Genomic DNA, 25,458 nt, shown 5'->3' with positions numbered 1-25,458 from the left:
TAGCACAATCAATCTCTGGACTTAAACTTCATTTTCCACCAAATGTTTGTTAAACGCAAATGTTTTTTCGACCAAACGTCATTCGACGAAAAGGTATAGAATCCTTTTCAGGATGATTCTTTATTTGATTTGCTTAAATTGTTCCTGATAGTTCGGTTGTGGCTTCGTCATATTTGTGTTTTGCATATTTATTGTTTCTCAGCCAATCACGACCAGAAATAACAAAGTGTGCAGTCAATCGAACTAAGCTAAGCTTTCTTTCCGGATATATTTACGGATCATGTTGAATTCTGGAATAAAATATTACTCTTCATTGCAAGGATGACGTTTTTATCATTGCATTTGGAGGTCTTTCAATATTGATGTCACAGGTTTTACGGGTGGAGGGGGTCTAAGACTTTGTGACAGTACATATACAAGGTATACAAAAAAGCGTGACATAGGGGGTCTAGAAATCTAAAAAAGTAGTGGACGTCATAGTATAATCACCCCTTGTAGCTATAGGACAGGAAAACCAATCGGATTCAGTTCAGAGAAAATTTGCAAGCATTCATGCAGATCTCAAATTTTGAGATTATGGTTCAACTTGACTCTTTTGTTATTTTCTTCAGGTGGCTCGAAAAGATTATTCATTAGTCCGCAATTCGTTTTCGTTTACGTGACGGGGACGTGGTTAGCCTTCCCGATGAAATTATGAATGAATATTTGGACATGTTGAATGGTTCATCATCTCGTGAGTTATTCGGTGAAAAACGCTCGAGTATTGGTGTGCAATATACGAATCGTATCCTACAGTTGAGAAACGTGCTTTGAAGATTCTAACACCGTTTGCTTCAACATCTCTATGCGAGAATGGATTTTCAACACATCTTCAGATGAAGATCAAGGGGAGAAAAAGATTGAACATTGAGGCCGATTTGATATTAACACACATTATCAGATATGCGGTCTTGTAAGTTGGTATAACAAATACAAGTACAAAAATGACTCTGAAAGAATTACTGTTACAACATTTTATATTTTAAATTTGTGTTAAACATGTGTGTTTGTTCTTGATTCCACCATAACATATTAAGTGGGACGTGGGTCACTGGACTGATCGTCAAGGGGCTCGCGTCACTGAAAAGGTTGGGAATCACTGCTACATGGTTTATTACTTCTATTGTAGCAATGGATGCAATGGATACAATGTATACACCATGCTCAGGGAGCCGAAAATGTTTCCCACCCGAAAACATTCTAAGGCCGGACCGATAATCGGAATAGAACGAAAAAAAAACCCGAAAAAGGTTTTCCGCAGATATTTATGGCAGGCTCTTCGAAAGTATTGCTATATCAATTATTTTTTCTAAACTATGTTCACAAACTTCTCGCTTCAAGAACTTCTCCGTGGAAGTTTGTTTCTCTTTTTGTATCTTTCGGACACGAAATGTACCGAAAGGCTATATGTTCACTCCAAAAACAAACATATTTTAGATAGCTCAGAGATCCATATTATTATCGGTCGGAAAATTGGGGTGCTGTCTATGTGTTTGAGTGCACAAAATCTAACTCGTTTTTTGGCACTCTTCCTTATCCAATTTGCTTGCAACTGGTTGTATTTAATGGAAAATTCTATTAAGGGTCTCTTCGGAGAATTTTTATTTTTTTAAATTGTTTTATTAAGTCATACTTTTTTTTATTCCTTTATTTATTTGTTAGGCACTCTGTGCTACTTAACCGCTACTGTGCCGAGATCTATTGTGGTATTCTGCTGTACAGAATCCACACAGGTTCTATTTTTAGATTTCCATTACCATTATTGTTGTCGGTGCCAGTCCATCTAGTCGTGAGTCCATTGTGTCCGTTTTTCCATGTCGTGTATCCATTGATCGTTGCATTGTTCGGTTGCCATTTATCCGGGTAACGTTGGAGGAAAGCCTCCGAGAAGAACAAATTGTCAGTCGTCATCAGGCAGCCGTGACGGTAAGGCGCGTACCCCAAACGCCACCGTTTGGGCTGCGGATCCGGCGACTGACGAGGGTTTGGTGGAGGGGCTGGGAATCGAACCCATAACCATTCGCTTGTAAGGCGAACGTGTAGCCAACTACGCTACGGGACCCCCTCAAGTCATACTTATGTTAAAATATATACATTATGAAGAGTATTTCAGACTTCTGCTTCTAGATGGAATTCTAAGCCTGCAGTATCTACCGCATCGGTTGAGCTATCAACAAAAATTACATATTGTACGAATGTTTTAAGCAGTTTGAATCTATCTCGAATTCTTACACTTTGAGAAACGGGTTTCCCGTAACACGGTAGATCACTTTGACGTAGTGTGTTGCGGTGTAAGATCTACCAAACAGAGCCCTAACCTAATCCATTTTTCTAGCTAGGGCAATAAGTTGTGGTAATTAAGGATTCATCGTATTTAGTCCTCGCTACCAACAGCAGTCTCAGAAATAAAACATAATTAATGTTACCTTGCAGACAGTTGAAAGACTCGAATCCCTCTTGTTTGAGGCTAAACTGTATGCAGCGGAAACAACTTTTCAAGCAATTAGTTAAAAAACCTCGGTACCCGGTCCTAGGCTGAACTGACTGCTGGAAAAATCGAGTTAGGGGTTTAAATACGTACTAACTCTTCTTGAACTGGTGAACAATGGTAGTGAGAGGAACACACGGAAGTTCTGAACAAATGCTCTTGCTTGAAATGGTCTTGTAGACAGAGCTAAATCCCGGATTTTCATTGTTTACTGGTGATATTCTAGAAGCAAGACAAGGATGTGGCTAGGGCTCCGATGCATGGCCAAAAACAGTATCACTGTTCTGTTTTCTCAAGAAAGGATTGATTTCCTATTGATAAGGGGCGCGCCTTCAATGGGATTGCTCTCTATGGAGGGTCTAAATAGCGGGATCTTGTCATGATGGTCTTGAGAAAACAAAACAACAACTGTATCGAAACCGATACTGGATTGCTTCTCAATAGCACTGGAGTAATTCGACAAGCACTTAAACACTAAGGATACGGGTAACGCTACAATAGATCTACTAATTGGTCGCAGTGGCACACCCGAACAGGAAAAAAAAAAACGGGTTGAATAAAGCTTGTAAAAGAGAACATTCTATTGGGTACTATTGTTTGTAGTTTATGCTGCAGCACCGCCAACGCAGCGGTAACTCGAGTGCACGTAGAATACTTGTGCTCCAGGTCCTCTCTAGTCGCGTTGCAGTTGAAACATGAAGATGAGTTTACTCGTTGCATCCGGTATAACAGTTATTTGGTATCTTTTGATTTTCAATGAGATACCAAAGTTTTCTTTCCTGACGAGTGAGTCGACGGTCTGATATATTCTTCCAAACTGCTTTCCAATTCCGATTAGGGTCGCTATGCACCACTCTAGGTCTATCTGCCTTCGATAGAAAGTAATTACAAAGAGTTTGTGCTGACATTGTACGTATCACTGATGAGGGAAGATAAGCGTATTCCTGGAAAATCGTTTTCAAACATGGAGAGTGCGATGGCAAAACTTGAAGATTTGGTGGATTTTCACGATTGTACATGGTCGAATAGAACTGCATCGATTCAGCTTCTTGTAGATGTCTGTTAATCAATAAGGCTTTACACTTGAAAACAGGCAACTGAAGCTTAAGCCCACCTTCCTCAACGGGCAGTGCTAGCTGCTGAATGGTTTTTTTTTTATTTAGTCTTTATTTAGGAGACTTTCAGCCCGAGGCTGGCTCATTTCCGGCTAATGGGTTTTCTTAAACTGCGACCTTGCCAAATGAAGTTTCCCAATAATGTTGTTGGTTGTTTGCGATCACTCTTACATATCGAATTTTCGAGGTAATAAATGTGTTAAGGGGTCGTTCAATAATTACGTAAGCACATATGGGGGAGGAGGGTCTGCCATTTTCTTACTATTCATATAAACAAAAAATAATTTGTATGGAGAAAATCTTACAAGAGGGAGAGGAGGGTCCGAAAAACCAAGAAAAAAATGCTTACGTAATTATTGAACGACCCCTTAGTAGTATTATCCTCTGATGGATAGTTAGCGATCGTGTACGATGGTTCCATAATTGGTATGCGATGTGAGAGATAAGAGAGTCCCAGTTCAGTTCGGACTAAGAACGGAATGTTCTTGCAGGGTACGATCAAGACGAGATTTGATTATTCGAGAGAGTATTTTATAATCACAGTTTAAAAGCGATATAGGCCTATATCCTTTGATCGTCGGGTCGTTTCCTTTCTTTTTGGCAAGGACTATAATTCCTTCTACATATTCTGGTGGGAAGTGGCCAAGCATTGCCTCATTTAGAAGCAGATTAAGTTGACGGTGAATTATGTCGAAAGTCTTGATATAGAACGATTTCTTCGTTGAATTCGATTTCAGCGCAAAGAAAATTTCTTCTGTAGTAATCTCGTCCATTGTAGTAATCTCGTCGATTGACTTTACTATCTTCAGGTACCACCCTATATCGCAGTTGTACATATCTTCCTCATCTATGTCGGCTTGAGAGAATAGATCACGAAAATATGCTACCACATGCTGCTGTATCGTATCGTTGTCGTTCAAAACTTCGTTGTTATTCGTCGTCAGGTGTTCAATCGTTGTTTTCTTACGATTTCTCTCACCCAGCTGGAAGGCCGAGAAGGGTTCTCCGACAAAACGATGATCGTTGATCCGAAAAAAGGTTTCCGTGAATCTGCGTTGTAGTTGCAACATTTTTCCTTTGAGACGGTTGATCGTCGATAGCATTGCAGGGTTTCCGAAGTATGCGTCGTATGCTTGCCTTAGCTGGACATACAAGGATTGGTAATGTTGATGGTATTCTGCATATTTCTCGCGAGTTTTCCAGCGGAAGAAGGAACGAATTTTTGGTTTAACGAAATTAATCTACCGATCCTAGAACCAAAATTTCGTCTTTGTCTTGTCCAATAAGTCCATTTGAGCTCAAATTCCTCTATATTATTCGCTGAGAGGATATGCGGCCTGGTGGACCAATACCCCCGACCATGATCCATGCCTAGCTGTGGAAGACACAGTCTAACAGTGAGTGCCTTGTGGTCAGTGAATGAACACACATGCACGTCAGCTTCCCGTAGTTGTTCTCGTAGATTTTTGCTCACATTCTGGAGGCAGCGTTGTAACAGATGTATGTGAAACCTCTCCGGTTCCATCTTAACGGATTCCACACGTCGATCGTAGTGCTGCACTGTAGTTACTCTCTCCGGTTGCATCTCCTATTTCTATCATTGAGTTAAAGTCCCCTCCAATGATTAGTTTGTCCGCAGAGTTACGAACGTAGTATGGAAGAGTGTTACTGAACAGATGCTCGCGTTGATTTCTGAGCTGAGTACCCGAGGGGGCATATACATTACATATAGTAACCGATTCGTTAACTCGTAGAGCAATCAGTCTCGCGTCTAAACTTTTCTCGACGTGTGAAAAGCGTGTGTTGTTTGAGGGCAATAGCAGTGCCAGAAGCGGTGCTAGATGGGACATTCCGCACAGCATTAGAGTATGATGATTTCATTCGCTCATTCACGCTAACTTTCTGTACTAAAAGCTTCCTATTTTTGACGCAGGGAATGCCAATGTGAATATACTCGCCGCAATGACGACACGTGGCACGTTGACCAGAGTAAGTAACGTATGTGTTTTCTACTCCAATGTTTATGTAGGACTTAATTTGTTGCTTCAAGATCATTCGAACTAGGCGAATCCCAGTGAAAAGTCCGCTAAACTCATAGTCATCACTCTAAACGAGTTCTTGTATTGACACAACATCGCCATATTGCAACATGTGTTTCGCTATTTGTTCGTCACTTGTATCTGCCGAAAGGTGGTGAAGCTTTACTTGGGTACATCCATCCTCCATATGTGTGTGAATACGATATTTCTTTCTGTTTTCGTGTTTGTTATCATGGTCATGGTAAAGGATGTATTTTGGACTACCCTCACGGGGGCTCTTATTTTGGACCACCAAGAGGTATTTGCACTCAGTGGTCCAAAATACGAGCCGTCGAACTGGTGGTACAAAATACCTCCTATACCCTACCACTTGTTGTGCAGTGCATCATTCATTGTTTGTGCGAAAGCACATCCATACACATGACTAATTTGGATACGAGTTATTTTCTCTCGTGAGAGTTCAAGATCGTGTGTGACGAAGCTATGAACATCCTTGAAAGCTGGTTTCTTCGGAATGTTCGAGAAATCGATTCGAAAGGTGTTTTCCCGGCTTTTCCGCGAAGTCATTTCGACGTTGACTTATCCGTTGTTCGGTTACCGACCGGATCGCCAAAACCGACAGGCGCACAGGCGCCAAATTTCTTGAAAACCACTGAAGGTACGGAAAACTGAGAAAAAATCGACGATTTAGCATGTATTGCGTCTGCTCACGATGAGAGTAGTAATCCAACTATGAAAATTAAACTGAAAATTAAACTTAAAAGTGACATTTCAAATATTATATTAGTATATTATTATAATATGATTATATTATATTAATAATGCTCACAGAGTAAGATTACTTTTGACAGATATCGAATCATTTTTCATCGATGTCTTATTGGAATTGCTGGGTAGTAACAGCTTTTTTTATGACCGGGTGATTTTTAATTTTTTGAACTGTCACTTTTAAGGTTAATTCTCCAAATGAGACAGACTCTAAGGTTCCCCCGAACACAAGTGACGTGGCAATCGCGACGCGATTCTACCCCTTGGCGAATGCAATTCTGTCGCCGTTGGTGTGGAAGCGTAAATTGACTCAAAAGTTTCATTGCTTTCTGTTGAAAATTGACTAGATCAAACTTTGGGTTCAGAAATAATGGTCAAAATACTATATTTCGTACAAAAAGCGCGTAAATAGTCTAGCTGTTTTTTGGCACCTATTCTCAACCAACAAGTTGCATCATAATGGGAATCGTGTCTTATCATTTCGTATTAAAATTTGACTTAAAGTTATGGTAAAAATATTATTTTTCCATAATACACCAGAAAGTCACCGATGCCATTAGGTGGATTAATCAAAGTTTTTTCCTAAATAATTTCTGACTAAACCCCTGCGAATAAAATAAAACATAAGTTTTTCGTATTTAATTGCAGATTTGATTTTTTTCTAGTGATTCGATTATCCGATTCGATTAACCGGAGTGAAAAAAAATCGATACTCCGGATAATCGAGTCCGACCTGTATTTCGAATTCCATAGATATTTCTGCATGTGATGATACAAATGGATTAGTTCTGTACGTTTCAGCAAAAAACTTTTAAAAACATCGATAAGTTCAATGATTTATATGAATTTCCCGAAAAATCATCAAATTTTAAATTTACCATAACTTTTGATATACATATAGTGAATTTCAACCTGGATCTTTGTTAAATTGAATTTCATACTACTTTGCGTGTTTTGCCATAAAAATATCAAAAACAATTGTTTAGCAGTGCCAGTACTGCGCGTTCAAGTCTTTTGCCGCTTGAATTTATTGCATTTCAATTCAACAATACGATATCCGGGAATAGACTGTTTTTGTTTAAATTTCTCCACTTAAAAAATAAACGATGTACAATTTGTCAGAAAGTTAAAAAAATGTTACGAAGTAAAAAAGATTGAACTTTGCTACCAACAGAAAAGCCATAAAGGACTAGGAGGTAACACAGCATTGCAACATGCTCACCGCTTTTATATCTTTCGGCTCCGCTGATTCATCCACGTTCCATCGATATCCATCCATATTGTGTATAACTATATTCATCCACTTATTCTTTAGACTCGCGGTAGGTTTCCAAACAAAAACGACTTCAATGAATCCCAATGAAAGAAAAAATCAGCCAAATTAGGATTGATCGTCGGTTTCAGTTGGAAGCACATACTGTTAAATATTTTCACAAATAATCAAACCCTGCAGCGCCTGACTTTTATATTCTTGAAAGTTTTTACATTTTTTTACATATCTTCTATTATTTTATATAATCTTCCTATTATTTTATCATGCGAGCTACCGATGTTTAGCTAAAGGATCTGGTAGCTAACCCAGTGTCAATCAATCGCGGTCTAAACCCTAATCCTCATGCTAACGAAAAATATAGTGATTCGGAAAAAAAATGCTCTGATACAATAATGTTGAGGACGAATAAAAGCGAAAGCTCTTATATCCTTTGTACTTCTTTACTGGAATCGCATCCCGCAACTGGAACACTGCGGCCTTCTAAACCAAATTTCCATTTATGCATTTATATATCAAGTGCAAGGCAATAGAATAGAATGGCCGAAATATTAAAAAAAGTTTCCCGCAAAATATTGTAGAATGCCCACATTTCCAGATAATCCTAACTCATCCAGAAGAGATGCTATATAAGAGAGCACGCCAGCAATGATGAGGGAGCCCTTATTTGCAAATCGAAGTCTGCTATTTTTGCGAGTGATTTTCTTTCGGCTCTACACAACAGATCATAATTATTTTAAGATTCGTTGGATTAATAGGAAAATCACATGTTTTACATACGCATTTATTTAACGGTTTACGCGATTTTAACGGATTTCAAAGCGTATCCAGCGTGCGCAAAAGAAACTCAAGTGTGAGATTCGCAGAATGTTCGTAAGTGTAGATTGCTCCCGCCTGACGAGAGCTCAATGGTTGAGTGTTGAGTATGAATATGTGCCCACACAGATCATCATTCGGATTATCTTTATAAGATGATTAAATTGACACCATGACAGTTACTATCAAGCCGGCTTGATGGACGGTTGAGTTTCAAACATACAGTGCAAATTAAAGATAAATGTTTTGAATCCATTTATGTGACAAATCTCTCCTTGTTCCGAATCCAAAGGCTATTATCATTCAGCTTTTCTTTCGGAACACGTGCCAATTAGCGAACGACGGTGAGTAGTGCCATTTTAGTTCATACCGAACGTACTATTCCACAAGTTGGTGCCAACGGCTGCAAGCTGAAACTGAATCCCAATAAACCATCCCAGATGATCATTGGACCAACAATAAAATGCAACTTATGGTTACATGCCTCGAGAGAATCAAATGCAATCGAAAATTGCAACTATTTGGTACAAAAATCACGAAAAACAATTACTTTTTACGACTTTACATTGAATTGGCCAGTGCCGTCATCGCGGGCAGCGGAGAGGGGCGAATTATTCATTTGCCGTGACATGGTGATTAATTTTAATTAATAGCAATCCGCGCTACCTCACAGCCAGCCGTAGCGTATGCATGCAGCTAACCACGTGCTGCGCGACCGGCGAGCCCTCGGCCGTTGCTATTTGCAAAGTTATTCGGTCTTTCTTCCAGCGGTGGATTTTTCATGGTTGCCACCAAAACCCGATCCCGGCCGGTAATATTGTATAGCCGAACGTGGATGCTGCTCAAGCGGCCGGCTCAAGCAAAAGTGGGTAGGACGTAGGACGAGTGCCGCAAGATCGAGAGCTAAGCAAAGACACGGTCGGATTAAGGGGAAACCATGTAATTTATGTAACTGCATCAGGCGATATCTTTTTATTGCTTCTTCTATCTGTTCCTCTCGCTCTCTCGTGACTTTATGCTATTTGAAAAAGTCTTGAGAAGAAATTTCCTTAATTCAATTCTATTATGTACGTACAATGCGCAGTGATATCGACGGCGGAGGCCAGCAGCAGCAGAAGCACGATGCTCTCTTGACTCGTGCATGGCAGTTACCTGGATGCTGAACAAATCCGATAGGACCTTTTTTTTGAGGAATTCTCTCGTTGAATAGCTCTTCCAAGTGCAACTGGCAGCAGAACTGATAAGTGCCTTTGCCGCCCGCCGGTTTCTAGCCGGTACCGGAGGAAAGCAGTATCAATTTATGAATGATCGTGCTCGAATGCAGCCCTACATTGCCGGGCATTGCTTGTAGACTGAATATGGCGATCGGCCGACTTGCTTCTGCACCTTCGGCCAGCTGTTCCCAAACGAATGCGGATGGGAATCCAGTTTACTCAACTTGCTTGTTTGGATAGAGGAAGACATTCAGCAATTACCCTCACTCCAGTTTTCGCTCACCTGTTTTAAAATTTCATTTCTCGAAAGCTAGTTGTTGGAAACAGTTGAAGTTCAAGTTTGTTTTATGATTGTTTGATAATCGTATGGAAAAAGTGTTTTACCTTACAGCCAATCAGCTGAAATTGAAGAAAAACATGAAAATGCGCAAAAAATAAGCAATCCTTGCAATGGCTGAGATTGATCGTACATTCTCATTGTGCAAGTTTCAGTGACTTCCTTGTAATCAGTTAAGACAGTCCTTGTAATATATATTGAATACCGTTTTGAATCAATTCTCGAACATGACCCATATTCCGAAAATGGCATTTTGGCGCCCTAAAACTAAAATTTCCATCGATTTTGGATACGATCAATATAATTATATTTACTCATAATTTACTCAGAGGAAATGGGCGCGTAAAATACACCGCGCAAGGAAGAATTTAAACTTCCTGAGGAGTTAGGAGTTAGGAGTTATTTAAACCGCGTTGAGGAGTTAGCGTAGGTCCCTTAAAGTGAATTAGTGCACATGATGCAATGAGGAAACAGATAGAGGATAACAGAATATGTCCTGGGGATTTAACGAATTAATTATATAAAACAAAAGATTTAAATTTCATTATAAACTTGTTGCAGAAATATCAATTTTTCCTAGCTTTTTGACGCAGGACAACGTCTTTGTTTTCGATACGAGACCGTCATGGAAAACTGATAAGTTTTAGAGGCCAATAATTCAATCATTTCTCAACGGATTTTTACAATTTTGTCATCAATCGATTACAAATCTATCTAAGATACAAAACCACCATTAAAATCTAATAATGGATGGCTAGGAATGCTCAACTGTACATCCATGAGCAAGTCCGGACAGTCTATGTTACTGTTGATGATGTCATACACTACAAGTCTTCTGAAGTTGAGTTGTCTAGTTGAGAGTAGTTCCAACTCGATTAGCTGACATCGGGCTCGATAGTCAGGTAAGTGTATTGGATCGTTCCACGGTAGATGCCAAAGAGCGAAATGGATGAACTGTTTTTGTACTCGTACAATGCGCATCACTTGGGTCGTATGGTACGGCATCCAAATAGGGGCAGCCTATTCTAAAATACTCCTCACAAGTGCACAGTATAGAGCTTTCAATGTGTAAACACCGGTGAAATGAGCTGCGTTTCTACGAAGAAATCCCAAAAATGCGAATGCCTTCGTCGTTATTGCAGGAATATGTTCGTTGAACCGCAATTTTGAGTCCATTGTAACGTTCAAGTCACGAATCGACGAACCACGCTCTAGTGCAGCATCGGCAAAAGTATAGCAGTCTGTACATTATTGAGGATATGATTCAGCAGAAGGTGATTACTTTACATTTCACCACATTCACGCCCATTCCATTTTCATTGCACCAACGGCGGAGTACATCAATATCAGTTTGTAGAGCAACACAATTGAGGTCGTCAGCGTACAGAAGCTTAGCAAAAGTAAGGCAGTTTGTCAAGTCATTGATATACAGGATAAACAGTAAATGTCCCATCACGCTGCCTTGGGGTACAGCCGAGTTAATGCTGCAAGTCCTAGACCGTGAGGCATCAACGCGAACGGAAGCCTTTCTGCCAGTCAGGTAAGACATTATCCAATCTGCTATCCATTCAGAGAAAACCCAATTGGCGTAACTTTGCAAAGGCATATTCGGGAGGTACGGTGTCGAAAGCTTTTGAAAAATCTACGTATACGGAGTCCACCAGATTGCGCTTCTCGACTTCACGGAAGAGCGCATTAGAATAGCATAGCAGATTCGTTGTTTCCAAGGATTTCCGGATAAACTGATCAAAGCGACGATGGATCGGGTGATGTGCGTAATTCGAGTTTCAGGGGTATTCTCGAGTCACTTCGAAACGCGCAGAGCAGGGACTAACACAAGTGGTACAATTTTTAATAAGTCCGTCCAGCTATTTGGCTTCATCAACGACATAACTATTATGGCACCTAACTTTGAAAAAATAGAGGAAGCCTACATCAGACTGAAGAGGGAAGCCAAGCGGATCGGACTAGTCATCAACACGTCGATGACGAAGTACATGATAGGAAGAGGTTCAAGAGAAGACAATGTGAGCCACCCACTGCGAGTTTGCATCGGTGGTGACGTAATCGAGGTGCCCAAGTAGCACACGCAAACAACCAAAGAATACTGCATTTTATGTTGTAAACACGAATCAAGTTGCATATTTTTTTATCATGTATCTTTAATGCGTCTTTCAAAATTTATTTGTTCGTTTCAATTAAGTTGCCGATACGTTGAGTGTGTCTTCATGTTTAATTTAGCATCGTTCAACGTTTTGACAACTCACATTTTTTCCGGTGATGGTGCAATCAAGTAACAGAAATCTCGAGTACAAAACTTCATAATCGTATGATTTTTATGGTGAGTCAACATGCCTCTTTCTTCTTATGGATCCTGTACACCTCCGGAGGTGCAAAGTGACGACTCGAAAGATCTCCATCCTGAGCGTTGCCCGGCTATCGCTTTAACCTGTTGCCAGGTTGGATTTCGGTCGACTTCTTTTATTTCTTTATTGAGACTTCGCCGCCATGAGCCTCTGGGTCTGCCTCTGCTGCGATGTCCCACTGGGTTCCAGTCTAATGCTTGTTTACAGATTTCGTTTCCGCCCCTACGTAGAGTGTGGCCGACCCAGCCCCACTTCCGATCCCGAATTTCTGTTGCTATCGGCCTCTGGTGACAACGACGATGGAGCTCGTTGTTAGAGATCCAGTTGTGAGGCCTTCTTCTTCTTCTTCTTATTGGCATTACGTCCCCACACTGGGACAGAGCCGCCTCGCAGCTTAGTGTTCATTAGGCACTTCCACAGTTATTAACTGCGAGGTTTCTAAGCCAGGTTACCATTTTTGCATTCGTATATCATGTGGCTAGCACGATGATACTTTTATGCCCAGGGAAGTCGAGACAATTTCCAATCCGAAAATTGACTAGACCGGCACCGGGAATCGAACCCAGCCACCCTCAGCATGGTCTTGCTTTGTAGCCGCGCGCCTTACCGCACGGCTAAGGAGGGCCCCTGGCCCGAATTATATACCGCAGGCATCTGTTAATGAACACCTGCAGCTGTTGAGTGTTCTCCACTGATACACACCATGTTTCGCTAGCGTATAACAGCACAGATTTCACGTTAGAGTTGAAAATTCGTATTTTGGTGCGTTCACTTATCTGCCTGTTTTTCCAGATATTTCTTAAACTCGCAAAGGCAGCCCTTGCTTTCTTGATCCGTGCGCCTATGTCGATCTTGGTTCCGCCGTAGGTACGTAGCCAGAATGTCGGACAGTAACTCGGTGAGGTGAGGTGCGCAACGGGCAAGGTGGATCGATCCGGTGGAAGATGACTTGCAGACCCTCCGTAGATTGCGTGGTTGGCGATGTTTAGCCATGGACCGAGCCGAATGGAGAAGACGCACAGGCCGCTTCGGCCTTAGTCTAAATAAATAAATAATAATAGCAGATTCAGAGTTACTGTGCACGTGCTTCAGTTGGTGGTGCATGAGACGCGTATTTAGCTGTCTCGTATGAGCGAAGTAGGTGATGCCCTTCTAAATCTTGCGCCTCCTGCTAGTTGCTATGTACCTCATGGGCAGCACACGCAATCCATCTCATGCGCTTGTCGCATGAGCTGATATCCTAGGAGCTAATTACCTAGTGACCCTAGTGACGAAGCTCTAGGTAAAATAAACAGAGGCAAGAAAAATGCACTGATGCGCATTTCATAGAACTTGATCCTGTAGCCATACAGGCTTGGGATGGGATGAAGCTCCTAATAAATTATAGGATGATTGCAGCTGATTTAATGGCGAAATATCTTTAGCTGGTGAGGGCAGACTAGACGCTGGATGTCAACAAAAAATCAATTCGTTTTGGCCGGAGCGAGAATTTCTCATTGATGAAATAGTCGAACTAGGTATATACATGTGAAATAAGTGCGCATATACTGTGAAGGTTTTATAGATAGAGTTGTGGGAATTCGTTAATCATTCTTGACGGAAGCAACCGTAAAATTTAAAGATACAGCTCTCAATTGTAGAAGTATTTTCTTTAGAAGTAGTCGTTTTAATCCTGATAATCCTAATTTTATTGATCGCATTCCGCCTACTGTCATACAAATGGTTGACTCCGAAATTATCGCGATTGAGGTCACTCCTGACGGAATCCAATTTTCAAAGTACTCGCGTTTTCAAGGGCACACCATTCGATACGGAAGCAACACACAACTGTCATTTTTATTTTTTCAGCTTTGCTGCGTCGCAGCATGCGTGAAAAAATAAAAATGACAGTTGTGCGTTGCTTCCGTATCGAATGGTGTGCCCTTGAAAACGCGAGTACTTTGAAAATTGGATTCCGTCAGGAGTGACCTTAATAGATGCAACACCTGGAGCCTGAATATGCATGGATCACACCACAAATTCGCTTTGTTCAGCGTCCAGTCAAGCTCATTCTATTTGTCGATTTGAGGTTCAACGTTATGGCCATTTGGAGAGCATGCGATTCTTCGTAAAAACTATTTTTCAGATATAGGCAATTAACTTTGATTGAACCGATTTTTTCCGAAACTTATAAAAAAAACTGTTTGGCGTTCAAGTTATTAAGATTTGTAAGCTTGAACCTTACTTAAAACAAGGATCATTCACTTTTTGTTGGCAAATGCATAAAAAAACCATGGATACTAGCATTATCATTCAAAAACATTTCGTTCATATTGAGGGAACGCATGAGACAGCGCTCGGCGACGAGCGCGGGGCACGCGCACATGATTTTTCTAAGGTGTCACATTTTCTGCGCGCTCAAAATTCTTATTTATGCATCCCTCGACTGCTCAGCACACTTTGATTCTAATGTTATTATTATTATTATCATCAGACTAAGGCCGGAGTGACCTGTGCTGCACATAAAAGACTTCTCCATTCAGCTCGGTCCATGGCTGCACTACGCCAACCACGCAGTCTGCGGAGGGTCCGCAAGTCGTCCTCCACCTGATCGATCCACCTTGCCCGCTGTGCACCTCGCCTTCTTGTTCCCGTCGGATCGTTGTCGAGAACCATTTTCACCGGATTACTGTCCGACATTCTGGCTACGTGCCCAGCCCACCGCAGTCTTCCGATTTTCGCGGTGTGAACGATGGATGGTTCTCCCAACAGCTGATGCAACTCGTGGTTCATTCGCCTCCTCCACGTACCGTCCGCCATCTGCACCCCACCATAGATGGTACGCAACACTTTCCTTTCGAAAACTCCCAGTGCGCGTTGGTCCTCCACGAGCATCGTCCAGGTCTCGTGCCCGTAGAGAACTACCGGTCTTATAAGCGTTTTGTAGATAGTCAGTTTGGTACGGCGGCGAACTCTATTCGATCGGAGCGTCTTGCGGAGTCCAAAGTACGTACGATTTCCAGCCACTATGCGTCTCCGAATTTCTCTGCTGGTATCGTTATCGGCGGTCACCAGTGAGCCCAAGTACACGAATTCTTCAACCACCTCGATTTCGTCACCACCGATAGAAACTCATGGTGGGTGGCTCACATTGATCTCTCTTGAGCCTCTTCCTATCATGTACTTCGTCTTCGACGTGTTGATGACTAGTCCAATCCGTTTAGCTTTGCTTTTCAGTCTGAGGTAGGCTTCCTCCATCCTCTCAAAGTTACGTGCCATGATATCAATGTCGTCGGCGAAACCAAATAACTGGACGGATTTCGTGAAAATCGTACCACTCGTGTCAATCCCTGCCCTTCGTATTACTCCCTCCAAAGCGATGTTGAATAACAGACACGAAAGACCATCGCCTTGCCGTAACCCTCTACGGGTTTCGAAGGGACTCGAGAATGCCCCTGAAACTCGAACTACGCACATCACCCGATCCATCGCCGCCTTGATCAACCGTATCAGTTTATCCGGAAATCCGTTTTCAAGCATTAGCTGCCATAGCTGGTCCCGATCGATTGTATCATATGCGGCTTTGAAGTCGATAAATAGATGATGTGTGGGCACGTTGTATTCGCGGCATTTCTGCAATACCTGACATATGGCGAACACCTGGTCTGTGGTAGAGCGTTCACCCATAAATCCCGCCTGGTACTGCCCCACGAACTCTCTTGCAATTGGTGTTAGTCGACGGCATAAAATTTGGGAGAGTACCTTGTAGGCGGCGTTCAGCAATGTGATTGCGCGGTAGTTGCTACAACGACACCTTTCCTCCACTCCTGCGGCAGAACCTCATCCTCCCAAACCTTGGTAATCACCCAATGCAGCGCTCTAGCCAGTGCTTCACCACCGTGTTTAAACAGCTCTCCTGGTAGTTGGTCAACTCCAGGGGCTTTGTTGTTTTTCAGCCGGCCGATCTCCTCCTGGATTTCCTGGAGATTCGGAGCCGGAAGTCGCATGTCCTGCGAGCGTGCTCCTAGGTTCATTACCATACCGCCACCGTTGTCTGCCATATCGCCATTCAGGTGCTCTTCGTAGTGCTGCCGCCACCTTTGGATCACCTCACGCTCGTTCGTAAAAGGTTCCCGTTTATGTCCTTACACATATCGGGCTGTGGCACGTGGCCCTTACGTGAACGGTTCAACTTCTCATAGAACTTTCGTGCGTTATTAGCGCGGTACAGTTCCTCCGTCTCTTCACGGTCTCGATCTTCCTGCTGGCGCTTTTTCCTCCGGAAAATCGAGTTTTGTCTGTTCCGCGCCCGTTTGTATCGTGCCTCGTTCGCCCTCGTGCGGTGTTGCAGCAATCTCGCCCATGCTGCATTCTTCTCCTCAACTAACTGCTCACATTCGCCGTCATACCAGTCGTTTCTCTGATCCGGAGCCACCGTGCCTAGTGCAGCGGTTGCGGTGCTTCCAATGGCGGATCGAATATCTCTCCAGCCATCTTCAAGAGATGCTGCGCCTAGCTGCTCTTCCGTAGGGAGTGCCACTTCCAGCTGCTGCGCGTAGTCTTGGGCTAGTCTACCGTCTTGTAGCCGCCTCAGACGACTCAGACGCGTGTTGATCACCGTCGAGAGTTTTGAGCGCAGACATACTGCGACGAGGTAGTGGTCGGATTCAATATTCGCACTGCGGTAAGTGCGTACGTTCGTGATGTCGGAGAAGAATTTACCGTCGATTAGAACGTGGTCGATTTGGTTTTCCGTTACTTGATTAGGTGATTTCCATGTGGCCTTGTGGATATTCTTACGGGGGAAGAAAGTGCTTCGGACTACCATTCCGCGGGAGGCTGCAAAGTTTATGCATCGTTGGCCGTTGTCGTTCGATACGGTATGCAGACTATCCGGTCCGATGACCGGTCTATACATTTCCTCCCTTCCTACCTGAGCGTTCATGTCACCGATGACGATTTTGACGTCCCGCAGTGGGCATCCATCGTATGTCTGCTCCAGCTGCGCATAGAACGCTTCTTTCTCGTCGTCGGATCTCCCTTCGTGTGGGCAGTGCACGTTGATGATGCTATAGTTGAAGAAACGGCCTTTTATCCTCAGCTTGCACATCCTTGCGTTGATTGGCTGCCACCCAATCACGCGTTGGCGCATCTATCCCAGCACTATGAAGCCGGTTCCCAGCTCGTTGGTGGTGCCACAGCTTTGGTAGAAGGTAGCCGCTCGATGCCCGCTTTTCCACACTTTCTGTCCTTTCCAGCAGATTTCCTGCAGCGCTACGACATCGAAGTTGCGGGGATGTAATTCATCGTAGATTATCCTATCGCAACCTGCGAAGCCTACACACTTAGCTCATTTTACAGTATTCGGTAAATTTTACCGAAATCTCAACCGCTGAACTGTTCGGTAAATTAATTTACAGATTTTTTGTAATTTTTTCCATTGCTCAACTGTCAAAATCACCGAAAATCAGTAAAATAATTTACCGAACAGTTCAGCGGTTGAGATTTCGGTAAAATTTTACCGAAGTCGGCGATTTATTTTAAGTGTGTAGCGACTTTAGCATCCCACCTAACACCAGGACTTAAGCTCACAAATGAACAGTGGCTCAAATAAACATTGTGTCACTTGATCAGCCGCTTAATTTTGACATTTACTGTTTGTTTGTTCAGGAGCCAGCATATATTCTCCCGCTCTATACTTACATACTCCTTAGCATTTTCTAGCCTTGACATGATTGAACGAGCTGGTAGCGCAGTCGGTATTTCTGGATACTCGATTTTAAAAACAGGGATTTGGAGATGACAGCAAATAACTGCAAGCATATCGATCGGTAATTAACCTTCCCCGTCAAAATCTTGTTTTATTAACACAGACAATTCTTTGACTCTTTTAGGCTCAACTTTCCCAACAAACCCATAAAAATCGAAAACAAAATCTGAAAAACCTGCTGCACGTGAAGAATTGCTGCCTGAAGAATTGACCTCATGTTGGTTTAAAATCGGGCGCGTATTAGGCCAAGCCTAAATACCAGCACTTTTTTGTATAGGTTGATCGGTAAAGATAATCTTTAAAAAATAAAGAATCGATTGAGCGAACAGGTTCTGTCGATGCTCAGTTGTTTGTATGGTCTGTATTGACGAACAGTTCAGTAAGCTTCGATACCATATTATGATCCATCAGTTTCTTCCATAATCGAAGGCGCTAAGTACACCACTAAACATCACCTACCGGAAGTTAGCGATCCCTTGTCCTGGTGGGAACTGATAAAAACAATTTATCCGAGGTTATATCAGTTCGTCTTAAAAAAAACTTTGTATTACGGTTACTCGAATGTCAAGCAAGAGGGTTTTTTTCAATTTGAACTTCGTTTATTTGCAATTCGTTAAAATTAAAATGGAGCACGGAGCATGAAAACAAAACAGCACAAAAAAGTCCACTAGAGATGAGTTATATATCAAGAAGTTTAGAAGTTCAAATTAAACATGAACTCCGAAAATTTGAATGCTGTATCGCTCAAACCACCGGAACTTCCTAGTTCTTTTCAATGAAGCCGTTCAAATGAGTCGGCTCATTTAAATGAACGCTTGGTTCAGAGCCGCTCCTCGGAACGAACCGTTTTGCCCATCACTGATTTGGATACAGTTAGTTATTGAAAAGGCGCAAAGAAAATTGGTTCTTCTCAGGGTTGATTACAAAAATAGTCTGTTTTGGTGGCATCGGCGTTTGACGTGGTAGCTTGGTAGCTGTGAGTGATTCCATCCATTCAAACAAATTTATTGCATCACCCCTTCCATCAAGCGCTTGTGATTCTGCTACCGAAGAATAGCTTTCTGCCATCGCAAACCGATTAAGTTTTTTGCACTATGAAGAAAATTTATCTCGAATTGACCTTCTTTTGTATAAAATGGTGACTCGAAAAAAACTGATTTCAATTCTTATGACTAACAGAAACAAAACCAAAAAATGTTGCCATAAAATTTCACTTTCCACCGATGACAGCCAAATCGATGAAGACGCCAATACCTCTTCATGGATAAATATTTAGTTTGAGTCCTGAAAAGAACTATGTGTAATTAATTCTTGAAGCTCTCCTCACTTTGCCACGTACGTTTCCATCGCGGGCAAAAACCAAACGTTGCAAATAAATATATTTGCGTTTGGGTTCATGCTACTTCTGATTCTGCTTATTTCTCCTTTATTTCGGACATTTTTAAGGATGGTGTCTTCTAGGATTGTGATATCCTCCACTGAAAGCCAGTCGAATTGCTTCAGCGGCGATGCAGCCGATGAGTCATGTTAATTCCATGGTTAGAGACTCAAAGTCCATCCAACTGGGAGCAACTATTCGCCTTCTTGATTCAGTTGACTTCCGAGCAGTTTGCTGAATGTTAATAAAGAGACACAAATTGTTATGGAAAATACCATCCAATTTGTATAGCTACGTAGTCCTACGTCTCCTTTGCGTACAACCCGATTGGGCTGCACCTTTAAGTTTTTCAACTAATGCTACGTTTTGACAGGGCAAGTGAATTGAACAACTCAGTTGAATTCAATTGACTTGACAAAAGTTGTACATGTTCAACTTTCTTTTCGTTCAAGTGAATTGAATTAAGGTGTTTACACGTTTAATTTGCGTTCGATTCAAGCGACTTGCTCAATTCACTTGCCTTGTCTAAACGTAGCATAAATGTCCTCCTTTTCGGCAGGATTTGGAGGAACTTTTCTTCTTTGGAAAATAAATCATATGGTTACCCTAATTATGACAGCCTTTGGTCGCATCTTTCCTCATCAGGCATATAAATGGTTAGCTCGTCAGCCGATATGCGCTAAGTGTGGAGGGTCCAGGTTCAACACCTGTCTTTGGCTTCGTTTTTTTTGTAAGGTAGGTGGGGTTTTCGAAGTATACAGCATTTCATTCCTCGATGTGAGTGTAAAATTAGGTTCGATGAAGACACAAACACACAACTATTTCTTATCATATCGTCTTTAACAATGGCTAGAAAACGGAGGATGCCAATGCATTATTCTTCAAAACGTATTAGGGGCTGTCCATATACCACGTGGACAGGTTTTGGTCAGTTTTAGATACCTCCACCCGCGTGGCAATTGCTCATATAAATTTTCAAAAATTTATATGTACCAAGGACATTCACCATACTCCCCTAAAATTGTTCACGTGGTATACTGCCATCATACGTATATTTGTCCCATGTTTGTTGGGATTTCCTATGTACATGGGACAGTTATGCGTATAACGGCAGTATATAGATCGTCCCTTACAAAATTTTGCGTTGTTGTAAATTCTAAGAAAGTGTATTGAAAAAATAAAGAGTCGTACCAATCGTGCAATTGATAGATTTGAGTCTTACTGATAACGATTTACTACTTTTTCCCTTAATGTGATTACTAATTGTGATTACTGACGAGTCTGAAATGAAGTCAACGTTTTTAAAACCGCATCAGTAAATAGTAATGAGGTTAATAGAATAATATATATCACAAGAGTTACCTACTGAATATCATCAAGAATTTCAAAGCTGGAGCTTCATTGGAATGTGCCAGAACGCATTCCATTCAAATCAAATTAAGTGTGAACTCCTGCGCCACCTTGCCCTGAGCACCAATCTGAAACAGGCGCAGCTTCTCCTTTTTCTTGCATACCTACTGCATCGACTATAACGACTATTCGTTTACACAAAATTAAGCAAACGGCGAGTTACGTCACTTCGCCAGATTACGGCAGTGTAATCCAATTCAAACTATGAACGCTTCAACTATTTAACTGCAGGAATAATTCATAATCATCAAATAAGCTCGCATTAGGCCACGATCTGTTTAGAATGCATCACACACAGTGATTCAAAAATTAAGCTACTTGCAACTTGCTACGACTGGTTTATCTCGTTTGTGCATTGTGGTGCATGCTTCTCTCACCCCACATGCCGTCGACAGAACATAAGCATAGTATGATGAATAAGGACTATCAACCGTGTGTCAGCTTTTTGCTAATATTATGCTAGGTAATTCAGTCCTAAAACGTAAAACCAATTATGATTTAGAAGGATCCCACCACAGGTTCGCTGCCGATACAGTTCGACGTAACGCAACTTTGAATGTGTTTGCCAAAGGTCGGCGCCTTTTAACATTTGGATGTCCCTGTTGCAGGTACTTCCGAGAAAATTGGACTTTCTGATCAATTTACGAGCTACTATACAATGAATCGCAACTGAAAGGTTGGGAACCTGTCTATGTTTGAAGAAACATGAAGAGCTAATGTGCCGAAAGAGAGGTATTTTTTCTTACTCACCTACTCGTCCAGAATAACTGAGAGCGAGTAAGCTATAAAATAAGGTGATGTACGAAGGCTTAAATCAGTTTTCATTTTGCTCTTGCATTGAAAGCATCCCGCTTCTAAGCCAAAGTCAACCGTTTTTTTGGATTTTCGGTTATTCTATACTTCGCCGCTATTGGAAGAAGACATTCATTTGCCTGTCAGACATCATCAACGTCGTCAGATAGTCCACCAACCGAATTTATATTCTCGATAGTGTCAAATTGATGAGATACAGTTCTGAAAACAATACAACAAGTGTGTGCCGAGTGAAACGAAGCAAATCGTGGTTTTACGTCAGCAATAATTAATCGACTGCCTCGAACGATCCATTTAATGTCAGTCAGAGCGGAAAGCTTGCCATCAAAAGAAAAGTTGCTATCTATCATCATTTGCGTGTGTTTATATACAACCGGAATTTAATGAGTCCTTGCAGACGCATTTCTTAGAGCAGCAGTGTTCTCAGAGGTCAACCATTGATCCGCGAAGCCAATCTGAAACCCGGTGTGCACTGTTAGCGAGTGTCGTGGAGATCTTCACTACGTACCCAAACGCTACAGTTAGCCATATGTTAAGCTACGCTCCAAAAGTTAATCTACTTAACTCAATGCTGCTGAATGTGCTGATAAAATACCTTCTGAACTCTAACATTACATAACGTACGGCAAGAACGTTAGAATACGAATCCAGTTGAAAGTCCTTACTGAAGAGTGAAATTGCTGCACGTACAAAATCAAGGTGCAACGTGTGAATCGGAAAGCGAATACAAAGGCAAGAAGAAGTGTTTAAGAAGTTCTTGCCACTTGGTTGAAAAGTACCGCGATATTTTGCATCCCGGCCAGGAAAGAAAGTCAATTCGAAAAGGTAGGTTACAGGAAGGGTCACATCACTATCGTATGCGATAGGCATTTATTAACACTATCATACGTGGCAGCTGCATCTTCGGTCCAATCATTTACTACCGGAACGAAACGAGATGCTCGTCACGTGAGCGAAGGTCCGTTCTTTCTTATCGCTTCCCCTCCATTCTTCTGTTGAGCGGAAGCAGCCTAAGCGGCATTCTAAATATACACAAAATTGTTCAAATTTTCAAACGCCAATGAACGAAACGTTCATTCATGGGTTTCCTCAATGGGAAAGCACATGTTCACCAACACATACTCAATTCCTAGGTGCTTGAACAAAAAAAACTGAGAGGCGGTTGAAACTATGCTCTAGCTCAAAGAGATAGGAATAGGTTTCGAGAGAGTTATGCGTTCCTTTGACTGATGCAATTGGAACGGAAAATTTCAACGATTTATCTATTTCCAAGAAACCGAATAATGCACAAACCGTACAGATCAAAATCTATAATGTTCGTTTCTATCTCTTTACCTTCCAGGAATGATGAATCTCAAAATACTGTACCTGCTGGCCATGATGGCCATGCTTGCGCCTCAGATCAACGGGCGTGCGGTGGACCTTGATCAAGATAACTCCCTGTCTGCATCATCGTCCTCGTCGGGAACTCGCATGTCCCGACCCAATTTCGTGAAAATCACCTCACCACCTCCGGTGCAAATAAATCAAGCCCGTGGCAGCACCATTGAGCTCGAGTGTGAAGTCATGGGCTCGCCAACTCCGACCGTACAGTGGGTTCATGGCAGTGGACAAATGGCAGATGTAAGTCATCAAAATCTCAAACGATCAATCAAAGCAAAACCTTAATTGACTTTTTTCTTCTTTCTTCTCTTCCCTCCAGTGGGACGATGCCGCCATTAACATCATTAGCGAAAGCAGTCCTACGACAATGGCTCGCGTAGTCTCGCGATTAGTATTGGACCATTCGTCACATGCCTCTGAAAGCACATACACCTGTATCGGTCGCTCAGGAGGTCAAACGGCTCTCGCTTCCACCACTGTCTACCATACTGAGGGTGGCCGAGCCAACTTCACGGACATGATGAAACCAGCGCACCATCTATTCATGCATCTGAAGCCAGCTCGCGTTACGCTCCACTACAGGGCGTTATTCGAGTACATGGGATCCACCGTCATTCTACCTTGCAAAACCGTTGGCCGTCCCCTGCCCGAAGTCACTTGGAAAAACGAGGAAGGCAACGTCATCGGGAGCATGCAAGATTCCCGTTTCCATACGCTCCCCACTGGAGAACTGGTTATCAACGATCTTCGATGGTCCGATATGGGCTCCTACACGTGTGTCGCCAAGAACGCCATCTCCAAAGACGAAGCGGAAACTTTCCTGTACCCCATCCGACCAAACTAACTCTAGCACAAAACCGTTATACATGACAAGTGATACACTCTCTTGGACTATGAGTAATGGACCACGATTGCACTAATTGAAAACAACGTAAAGTTACTATGTTCATCAGTCAGTTCTAAACACTTATGCCATTTACTTAACTTATTTCTAAATATTTAGGATCGAAAGGAATTCGATTAATTATTTATTTAAATGAATCTTAAAAGAAAGTATTTTAATTACCATATAACACATGATTTCACTTGAATACTACGATGTAAGTTAATACTAGATGTAATCCCTCGGAAAATGCCAAATGGCACTAGCACAAACGTGAAATTTTATCATCTCTGTAATCTGTAAATAGAGTTTATAAAAAATTAATGGGCAAACCAGGAAGCTGAAATGATCTTTTTGCAATTCCTGATCATAAAACCTGGTTTACAGTTGTCATTTGAGTGATAAAACGGCCTACTTTTCTATACCAACAGAATGGGTGCTTTAATGACCATTATGCAACTCAAATGGGTTGCATAATATTCATTATAGCACTCATTCGGGTGCTATAATGAAAAACCTACATTGGGACAGTAGTTACATGACTACATTTAGCTGAATTAGTTTGGGTGAGTGTTTAAATAGTGTACTCTAAGCGTCTCGTAATAAATGAAATGGTTTGTTGGACATAACATCACAATTTTCCAAAGGCAATTGCATCCATCGCTTCATAGCTTTTCAAGCTATGCAATTTGGCACGATAAGATGGAATCTTATTGTTCTCTGCCGCAAAATAATTTATTAGCATGAATGATCATGTGGAGTGAATTCGATTGTACAATTTTGGTAAAGATTTATCATATTAAAGCCCATTTTTCGTCATTGCAAAAAATAGCGTGTGCAACTCGTTGCAAAACTCGATTTTTTCAGCACTCGTAGTATTTATCCAACTCGGCAAGCCTCGTTGGATAAACGTACAACTCGTGCTGAAAAAATCATCTTTTTGCAACTAGTTGCACAAACTACTATTATAGCATCACCGGTGCATAAGAAATTAGTAAAAGTTAATCTGTAAGTTGAATTAAATTTCTCAAAACATTTTCAAACTTAACTGAGATACTGAACATTTTTTATATAGAGATGAAAGAAATTTGTCCGGAGCATGTGGAGTCCAAGAATTTGGAATGAAAAAATGTGATTCACAGACGTAGCATGTGTTGGCAATAAATCAACAAGCTTGATTCACGGCTTTACTGTCTTTGCTCAGATGACTTTTGGATTCATTTTGTCCGGCTATGTTTGTTCCTAATATTTGAGAGAATAAAACAAATTTTATTGCAGAGGTAGTGCAATCAGCTCACGACGTTTAGCAGCACATCGTAATCCGAGGAGAAGTTGACCATTTTTTCTAATATATATACTTGAAACAAGTAGCTGGCGCGGCTCGACCGTT

The 25,458-nt window shown here is 41.8% G+C and overlaps 1 protein-coding gene across 3 annotated transcripts in view; it reads left to right on the top strand.

Annotated features, from left to right (window-relative positions):
• LOC134225370 (neural/ectodermal development factor IMP-L2) overlaps positions 1 to 25,116 on the top strand; it is a 148,332-nt gene extending 123,216 nt beyond the window's left edge. Inside the window, exons 1-4 of one of the 3 annotated variants that reach the window (XM_062705385.1) lie at positions 5,400 to 5,508; positions 5,576 to 5,631; positions 23,145 to 23,425; positions 23,505 to 25,116. In XM_062705385.1, the coding sequence (XP_062561369.1) occupies positions 23,147 to 23,425; positions 23,505 to 24,029 (804 nt within the window). In that variant the 5' untranslated portion in view covers positions 5,400 to 5,508; positions 5,576 to 5,631; positions 23,145 to 23,146 and the 3' untranslated portion in view covers positions 24,030 to 25,116. Of the gene's footprint in view, positions 1 to 5,399; positions 5,509 to 5,575; positions 5,632 to 21,803; positions 22,628 to 23,144; positions 23,426 to 23,504 lie in introns of those variants that run through there. The other 2 variants (XM_062705383.1, XM_062705384.1) reach the window with 2 other exon arrangements.
• Positions 25,117 to 25,458: the final 342 nt, after the last annotated feature.

Source organism: Armigeres subalbatus, chromosome 3, assembly GCF_024139115.2.
Source record: "Armigeres subalbatus isolate Guangzhou_Male chromosome 3, GZ_Asu_2, whole genome shotgun sequence".
Lineage (NCBI taxonomy): Eukaryota > Metazoa > Arthropoda > Insecta > Diptera > Culicidae > Armigeres > Armigeres subalbatus.
The sequence above is the reverse complement of the archived record's forward strand: the minus strand, read 5'-3'. Positions and strand labels throughout refer to the sequence as shown.